The 9,123-nt window shown below is 49.7% G+C and overlaps 1 protein-coding gene across 2 annotated transcripts; it reads left to right on the top strand.

Moving 5' to 3' along the window:
• Positions 1–3,759: 3,759 nt before the first annotated feature.
• On the top strand, positions 3,760–8,943 carry LOC131205953 (TBC1 domain family member 9). Of its 2 annotated transcripts, none has more exons than XM_058198276.1 (12): positions 3,760–3,845; positions 4,044–4,219; positions 4,385–5,208; positions 5,287–5,435; positions 5,510–5,615; positions 5,681–6,349; positions 6,419–6,574; positions 6,639–6,802; positions 6,865–7,129; positions 7,198–7,966; positions 8,041–8,147; positions 8,215–8,943. In XM_058198276.1, exons 1-12 carry the CDS (start codon positions 3,802–3,804, stop codon positions 8,443–8,445), a joined length of 3,660 nt encoding a protein of 1,219 aa, XP_058054259.1. In that variant the 5' UTR covers positions 3,760–3,801; the 3' UTR covers positions 8,446–8,943. The 2 variants fall into 2 exon arrangements, with proteins under 2 accessions (XP_058054259.1, XP_058054258.1); XM_058198275.1 differs by having other exon boundaries at positions 8,209–8,943.
• Positions 8,944–9,123: the final 180 nt, after the last annotated feature.

Below are 9,123 nucleotides of genomic sequence, written 5' to 3'. Positions count from 1 at the left end.
CGGGCTCCGGGGGCCCCGTATCTTTCGTGTCGATGCCTGATGGGTTGTACTTTTTCGTTTCGCTCATCAGGACCTCGTGCATCAGGGAAGTGGGATGAAAATGTGGAAAAAAGGACGAAGAACCTGGAAAGTGGTCTTGAGGACTTTTCTTTTTTTGCTCTCTCTCGTTTTCTCTCTATCTCTCTTCTTCTACCTCTAGTTCGTCCACTTACCTCGGCGGTAGCGGTCCGTTCGAGGAAGCATTCGCCCAGCGGACGGGCAAAGGCCCGTTGTCCGGTGGGTCCGTGCTTCGACAGTTAAATGAACAGATTTTAATCTTGATATTTGCTGCCATTACGACTTCCCAGTGCTATACATCCATCTCTCGCTCTCGGTGTTATTTTTGTGTTCCTTTTTGGAGGAAAGTTTGCTCATTTGGGTACCGTGCCGTGCAAGGAACTAGTTTTTGTAACCGTTTATTTTTTATCCTAGCAATCCGAAACATAAATGGCGAAAGGTTGAAAAATGGACCCAAAAATGGGCACAAAAAACGCGGATGGCGAAGTTTTTGCAAATCCGTCGCCAAACCCGAATGACGGGGCACTAGAGATAGCGAAAGGGGGCCCGCGGAGCGTAGGCCTCTGCGCTGGCACGGCCGTCGGTCAGTTGGATGGGAAAGGATTTAATGGAAAACTCTCGTTCCGCGTTTGCGAGTAATTTATTTTACCTCGGCGAGCCTCGCTCCAGCCAGGATTTAGGTTGTGAAGATCTCGGTTTGTGCCGAGCTCCATTTGTTCAATTAATGGTCAATGGAATGGAGCCTTTTGGGGGAGGCGCCTGAACCCTCCCAGAACTGGTCCCCGTGCCGGATTACGCCTGATGTGGATCGTTGAGAAAATTTCTCACTCAACTTCACACCCATTTAATGGGCGAGTTGAAGATTTTCAGTTACTAATTCATTCTGCTCCCTGTTGGCCAGGTTATGTTGCAGCTTCTTTTTTGGAAACACTAGAAAAAGCACGAAGAGTGGACGTTACAGTGATATCCAAAAATAAACACTTTTCCTTCGCCATTAGGACAGCAATAATTGATGCCACTTGCACTAAGCCGGATGCCAGCCGGTCACGGTATCCGAATTCCATCATGCACAACCCTCCAGAAAGAACCGCGGACACGGGCTCCGGTGCGCAGTTCCGTACCGTGAGCGATAAATTATTAACTGAAAGTGTTATTACGTGAGGATAGCAAAACACAGCCCAGCCAGGAGGGCAACGAATAAAAATTCGATCGGTCACAGCGAAAGTGCCGCCGGAAAGTAATCCGGCAAAAAGGGGTTGGCAACAGTCATCCCTGTTAACGCGGAAAAAAATATCCGCTCGGAAAGTGTTATGGTGGAAATCTTTTGCACGAAAGAAAGCAATCACCGCGGAGTGAGAATCGTGAACTGAAGTAAGACTTGTGACGGAAAGTGCCAGCGTTGCGTGGCGACCGGTCATAAGTAGGACCGGCCAGGGCCCTTCAAGTCGGGCATAACTCATGACGCTACAGGTTTTTGTATCGCTTGGCCAATTATCAAGCCACTTGCAAACGACGTCCTCGTCCGGGTGGCCTCCTCGGTGAGAAAAGATGGCTCCCGCTGTTGAGAAGTGTAAAAAGCCCCCTTCATCTCAATAACCCGCTTGGCCACAAATGAAAATCTCGTTTGTGCAGCGCGGGCTTTTTGTGTTGGCCAAATGCGGGATTGTTTGCCCTGCGGTACGGGTTTTCTTTTACCCTTTCCCATAGCTTCACTTCGGCGCTTTGCGCTCCTTGGAGGATTCGAAAAGAGAGAGAGAGAGAGCGCAAAAAATCCCAACGAGATCATGCAACCGGAAGTGCACTGAACAAAGCCGCACAAGAGGACGTGAAACACGGAGCGGTGCAATAACACACGAAAAAAAAAAAAACCTCCAGAGTGCAATCAAAGCACGGCCACACAGTGGCCGAACGCGAGATGGACAGGGCAAAAAAGAGGATCCCGAAATGCTATACGTGTCAGTGTTGCCAGATTTGAGCGGGCGCCTTTTCTGGGGTGGGCACAGCACCGCACCGGATGCGACTGAGCGTGAGGATTTCCGGGGTTGCCAGAAGTTGTGTTGTGTCTGGTGTTTTCCTGTTTTTCTCTGAAATCCTAGCCGCCCGCGAGGGTTGTTTCGTGACCCAGGATGGGGCGCATCATTTTTGAACCCGTTTCACATGGCGGACCCAACGGACAACCCAAGGTCGATGGCGCTATTGAAAGCTCAGCCACGTGCTTTGCGTGTGCGAACATTTCACGATACCAATTGTTTCCGCACGTACTAATTGCCATTTATCACACTCACGTTCAGCTGGGTCTCTGGTGCCGTTCGCCGCTGGTACCATCCCGAGTCCGAAGGCAACGATGCGAGAAGAATCCATTTACTAGACGGACTTTATGGACACTATTGATTGAATTTGTTCTCCTACACAAAGGATCATCAATTTTGGGCGCTACATTGGTACTCCTTAATCTTTGCATCGGATCGGGATCGTTCCAATACGACTCAATCTTAAGCTACCCTTAAAACAGTGTTTCAGTATTATATCTGGAGTTACTGAAAAATTCCTAATAGATATTACACCCAAAGTTTACTGGCGAAAACGACATAGTTCCAACACTTCTACATTGTAACCAGCACGACCCTTGCAATGGCCAACCGCGTGTTAACATGCGCGGGCGAAGAAGAAAGGATCGGAGAAGGTGCGAGGGCAGAAAACCCATCTAAAAGGGCCCGGAGCTAAACGATCAACATAATGGTGCAGGTGAAAGGGAAATAATATTCCGTGTAAATATTATGAATAATAAATGGATTGTTTGCTTACCTGTTTGAATGGGCCAGCGCGCCAAGCGGATGTGGACTTACCGCCGTAAGGTGATGGGGTGATGGGATTGTCTCACGTGCTGTTCCGCTGGATGGGTCGATATACTAGCGTCGGAAGATTTACATCGACACCCTGCTGGGCCGGGTCCGCCGTAGCTCATTCTGGGTGGGATGTGCTTCTCTGGTGGCCGTGGTGCTGGACTATCAACAGTCCATTAAGGCAGATAATTCCGTAGTGTCTTAGTATCGTTCACTTCCCTTAGTCTTCTTTGTTAATGTATCTGGTTTTTGTTTAGCAGACGTTTTGACTGCTGCATATTTTTACAAAAATGTTGAGAATGGTATCCAATAAATCTGGTAAACTAAAAGTACTATTTGATCATCTTTTACTTTTCACTCAATTCATTCGCTACTTGGTTCTTGATTTTAGCGATCTTCCAATTTGTTCCACAACGTTTATTAGTTAGAAAAATATACGTATTCTTTTCGAAAATGTGTGGCAAAGTGTCACAACGATCTTTAAGCACACTTCTAACAAACGAATCATCCACTTTTCAATCGTTTTTCTATCATTGATATTGTTGTTCGTTCAAATCATTGATATTCATCTCCGAAGAATTTAATTTAAATCGTTACCGTTTTATCGGAGACACAAACCTAAAACCATGACGTCTGCCACTCGTTTATGCCCCACGCTTCGGTGCTGCGGTTCGGCATAGTTGTCAAAACATTGCCCTCGCGAAACCCGCACACAACTTCACGCTCCCAGAGGCCGCAGGAGAGAACAACAATCATGCGAACGTATCAATCGCACTCGTCCGCTGCTCTGTTTACTAACGGGTTAATTCATGTAATCTCGTAGTTTGCATCGAAAATTCACGAATCCGCAAGTGTGTCACGAACCGGTCGGACCTAACTGTGCTAGTGAACGGCCGCCAGAATGTGGATTCCGCCGAGAGAATGTTCGATGCCGTTCGCACTGTGGTAAGTAGACAGCTCACAAAGTGCCGTTATGTCGCAGTTCGTCTTGCCCGTTGCGGCAACCGGCACCGGCCGAAACAAGGCGAGCGAAGCAAACTGTGACTAATAGCTGCCCGTGTCCGATAGGGCGTTTATCATCGGCCCCGCGTAGCTTCATTGCGTCTCATTTCGCTTGTTTCCTCTCGGGTCACGTTTTCGCAGGGTTAACGAAACGACGAAGCTTACCTCGCGCTACTTCCTGCTGCAGCACCGAAAGGGCCACGGCAGCCTGCGCGGCTTCTCGTCGATGCTCGTCGGCACGCTGGACAACGTTCTGGACACTCGGCCGTCACCGTACCGCATCTTGCATTACCAACCCTCGACGGGTCTATGCTACGGTAGGGTGCCAAGCTTATCGCACGAAGATGCGCCGACCAGCGGTCCGGGTGGTGGAACAGGGCGATAAGAGACGATCGCCGTCGTCAATCGCGACCGCCCATCATCGGGGTGATACTACTGAATGGGGCTTTATATTGTTCTCTTTCTTCCGCCTCATGTCGCAGAAATTGCCGCTGACATCACACTGGAAGCCATCATGATCGACTGGGAGTGGCTGGCGAAGAATCTGTTTCGCGTCATCAATGAGATGGAAACGGAGGAGGAAATCACCAACTTTACGATCTGCAAAATACAGTCCCTGCTCGCACACACCGGCCGGCCATCGGAGGAACAGAACGATCCGACCAGCTTCCAGGTGGCGGTGTGCAAGTTTCGCGAAAAGTTTCGCATGCCTGAGGACGAGAAGCTGGTCAACTACTACTACTGCAGCTACTTCCGCAAGATACCGCGCCAGGGACAGCTCTACTTGTCGCTCAACCACATCTGCTTCTACTCCTACATACTGGGGTCGGAGAGCAAGCTGTGCTTTCGCTACAACGAGCTGACCGAAATCAAAAAGTCGGGCAACACGATCACGCTGCGGGCGGGCCAGGCCAAGGAGTACACGTTCGTGTTTCTCTACTCGCCCGGCGAAGCGTACCAGCTGATCGAGCAGCTGAGCAAGCTGACGATGCAAAAGATGATACAGGATCCGAACCAGCCGCTCGTCGACCACGATCCGGTGGTGCTGAAGAAGTCGGAAAAGAATGTGGCCCAGAAGACGCAGCTACTGCGCGACCTGACGGCCCGCCAACAGTCGGATGAGTACCGGATACACTTTCGCGTGCCAAAAACCGAAATACTTGACGGTATGATCAAGGCATCGCTATGGGCACCGTATGCCAAGAAGCACATCAACGGCGTACTGTATTTGTCGCAGAACTACCTGTGCTTCAAAAGCGAGATCGCGTCAGTGGTGGCGCTCGTCATTCCGCTCAGTAAGATAGTAGTAAGTAACCGATCAGCTGACGAGAAACACAATTCGTTTCAGGGCTTACCGGGTGCTGTGCTTGCCTTTTTGTTCTAGAGCGTTGAAAAGAATGAAGATCCCCACAATCGGTTCATCAACCGGATTATCATCACCACGTCCGATGGAAGCATTTTCGTACTGCAGCACATTCTGGACCGTGAGTTCCTGATAAACAAAATTTCGGAATTGCTCTCCAAAACGGTTCCGTAAGTGTCCAGAAAGTGCTCCCGCGCCTTACGTAAGACTGCGCATAATTCTAGGCTCGATTCTTTTCCGTTAGACCGGCGCGAACCCACGATGATTTGGATTGGGTGAAGCAGGAACCTCTAATGCACCTCTACAAGGATCCCAACAACCGCGCGTTCGATGACATGCAAGCGGAGAAGGTAAGCGTAGCGGATCTCATGACGACGCGTTGCATTCTGCAATTTTGCCCATTTTCGTGCTTCAGATGAAACGCTGGGAGGAACACTTCTCACTGTACGGGCGTAACATTTCGATGTTCCGCACCACGGACACGATCAATCTCGTCATCGAGGGCATCCCGGACCAATTGCGGCGCGAAATTTGGATGATCTTTTCCGGTGCGATCCACATGAAAATGATGAACCCGGGCCTGTATCAGGAATTGGTGACGCGGGCAAAAGATCAAAGCCCGGTGTCGTTCGAGGAGATCGAGCGCGATCTACATCGATCGCTACCGGAGCATCCGGCTTTCCAGACAAACATAGGCATTACGGCGCTGAGAAGGGTGCTGCAGGCGTACGCTCTGCGCAACCCGGAGATTGGCTACTGCCAAGCGATGAACATTGTCACGTCCGTGTTTCTCATCTATTGCGACGAGGAGGACGCGTTCTGGATACTGTGCTGCCTGTGCGAGTCGTTGCTGCCGGATTACTACAACGATCGTGTCGTCGGGGCACAGATTGATCAGGGGCTGCTGGACGAACTGATCGCGGGTCAGCTGCCCAGCTTACACGTCAAACTGTCCGAGCTGGGCATGATACGCATGATATCGCTGTCCTGGTTCCTTACGATCTTTCTCAGCGTGATGCCGTACGAAAGTGCGCTTCACATCATCGACTGCTTTCTTTGTGATGGCGCAAAAGTGATTTTCATTGTACGTTGTACCTTCTGAAACGCCGCTCGATGTCCGTCCGTGTGTTAATCGGTTTTCGAAACCTTGCAGATAGCTTTAAAAATTCTCGAATGGAACCAGGAAAAGTTGCTCGAGTGCACCGATGATGGCGAGGCGATGCAACTGCTCTCCACCTTCCTGATGGGCATTTTTAACGACGAGGTACAACGGATCAGGATCATCGATAAGGAGAAACAGCAGGTTAAAGTGCGTACCAGGGTGCCGGACCGAGTGAACACGATTTTAAGCCCTCTTTGCTTCCCCTTTGTAGAGCCAATCCGTGCAGACGCTCATCTACGAAGCCTATATGAAATTCGGCAAAGCAATAACATCACAAAAGATTGAAGAGCTGCGTAACAAACACCGACGCATAACCGTCCACCAGCTCGAAAAGGATTTGGAAAATAGTGTGATAAAAAACTACAAAGACAATGGGTAAGCAAGTACCGGCCCTTTCTAGCCTTTCGCAGACAATCATGGTTAACCTTCTGTTGCAGGTACTTCGATGGTGAAGAGCTGCGAATGTTGCTGTGCTACACAAAGGATGAGAAGATAAGCGTCAAGAATCGAGCCCGGCCGTCCTCGGTCAACAGCAGTGAGCCGGTTTTCGATATGGCCGTGCTGAACGATGCCAAGAAACGGTTTCGCGATAACCGCTATGACTGCTTCCGGGTGGACTACGAAACCTTTCGCAAACTGTTCGTCGATCTAACACCGTGGGGCCACTGTCAGAATATCGACGTGGCTGAGAAGCTGTTTCGTGTAAGCTACGATCGCCAATGACAGTTTCGGTCCCTTTTTTTGACACCTTTTTCCGATCTTCATGCTAGCTAATGGACAAACAATCGGCCGGTTATCTCGAGTTTAAACAGCTGATTTTCGCGATCGGCATCATTTGCTCAAAGCGTGCAACGGAGAAGCTGAAACTGCTGTACATTCTACACCTGCCGCCGCTCCTCAGTGCTCAAGAACTGGAAACGAGCAGCGTGTGTGAATCTCGCGACTCGGACACCGAGGTCGCCACGGAAGCGGAAAGCTTCTTCAGTGACAATCCGATGGAAACGATCAAATCGCTCCCGTCACCGATCGACATCAGTCTCGAGGCGACTGATGTTGAAAGTCTGTCGTTGTCGCACTTCAACGCAACGCCCAACCTGTCGATAGATGAAACATCGACGAATGCGGAAACGTCGTCAATATTCTACGTCGATCTACCGACCACGAGCAGCAGCATGATCGGCGGAACGGCAGGTGGCAGCGCCAGCGGTGGTGCGGTGGCTGGCACATCCGGTCACAACAATGCCAATCTCGGTGAAACGGAATCGTTCGGTTCGCGGTCAGACATAAGCGACCTTGGCTTTAACCGATACAGTCTCGATGAAAGCGTCAGCCGACGCGGGCTTAGTGGGGCCACGGCGGCCACGACCGAAGCACGCAGCATTAGCGGTTTGCGCATTTTTCTCGACGAACCGGACTCGAACTTTACGTACAAAACCATTCCAAACATGGGACAGAAAAATTTCATCTCCCTCTGGACCACGTTGCTAGAGATTTTGAACAAAGAGCAGAGAGTTACCGACCAACAGGTGCAAACGTCTTGTAAGTTTCAGCGAGGGGGCCCCCATCGATGCCCCGTATATATTTTAACCATTATTTTCTGCTTTGCAAAACAGATAAAACACTGATTTCACTCGGGGAGGATGTTGCCTTCAGTGGACGGGACGATAGCAACGATAGTTTCACCCAACTTGCCTTTCCTGCAGTGGAAGGTGGTGAAATGGTAAGTGTGACACAATGTGGGACAAACTTTTGCCTTCTACTTTGAATTTATCGCATTCCAGTTTCAGTTCGACCCGAACGGTAATCCGTCATCGTCCAGCTCGGAACGTACACCTAAGCGGCGGGGCTCCAAGACAACCGCAGGCCATAACTCGGAAACGCTGTGGGAAATATCCCTCAATCAGTTCGTAGCGACCGCCATGTCCGTCGGTGTTATCGAGGAACAGTTTTCGCTCCCGTTTTCGATTAAGTCACGTGTCGAAACGCTGCAAAAAAATCGCCGAAAGTGTAAAAGCTAAAAGAGAAAGAGAATTTGAAACGCGCCCAGCGCTGCGTATTGTTTGGCGCGTTGTTAATACAGCAATCGTTGCTGGTGCTATTGTTAATTATCTGGGCGAATGTTAACTATCGCTCGATCACATTCACACATTTGCTGCACGTTTTGAGTTCGTTATGTTGGTCTCCGACACGGGGCAGCATGGGGGGGGGGGGGGCTAATCGTTGCCGGCCCTTTCTCCAGTTCCATTCGATTATGATCGATTCACATGATTCCTCGAAAAAGGGCAGCCGAGCCGCGCGGAACCGCCGATGGGAATGTTTATACAAATTCGGAAATTCCTTTTGCTAGCACTGGCTGTGGAGCAGACTCTCTCTCTCTATGTTTCGAATCGAATCGAACTCGTGTGTGGCAAAAACTAGGCGGTCCACGGTACGAGTTTCAGTTGGTGGCTTTTACTGTACCCAGCAGCACACTGTTAAGTTACGCTTCAACATAAACATTCTATAGAGCGCTATTTTACGAGAGAAAAAAATGGTATTCCTCATGGATAAGTTGTGTTTCATTGTGTTCCCTTCGCTTGATCAATTGAAAGAAAGACGGCAGCTATCGGATCGCTGGTTGAAACTGTGTTAAGACGATTTTTCTTTCAAAAAGTTGTAAAAAATGCAAACACACAATTTATTGATTTTATATGCAG

The sequence above is a fragment of the Anopheles bellator genome, chromosome 1 (assembly GCF_943735745.2).
Source record: "Anopheles bellator chromosome 1, idAnoBellAS_SP24_06.2, whole genome shotgun sequence".
Taxonomy (NCBI): domain Eukaryota; kingdom Metazoa; phylum Arthropoda; class Insecta; order Diptera; family Culicidae; genus Anopheles; species Anopheles bellator.
This window is presented reverse-complemented; position numbering and strand designations above follow the sequence as displayed.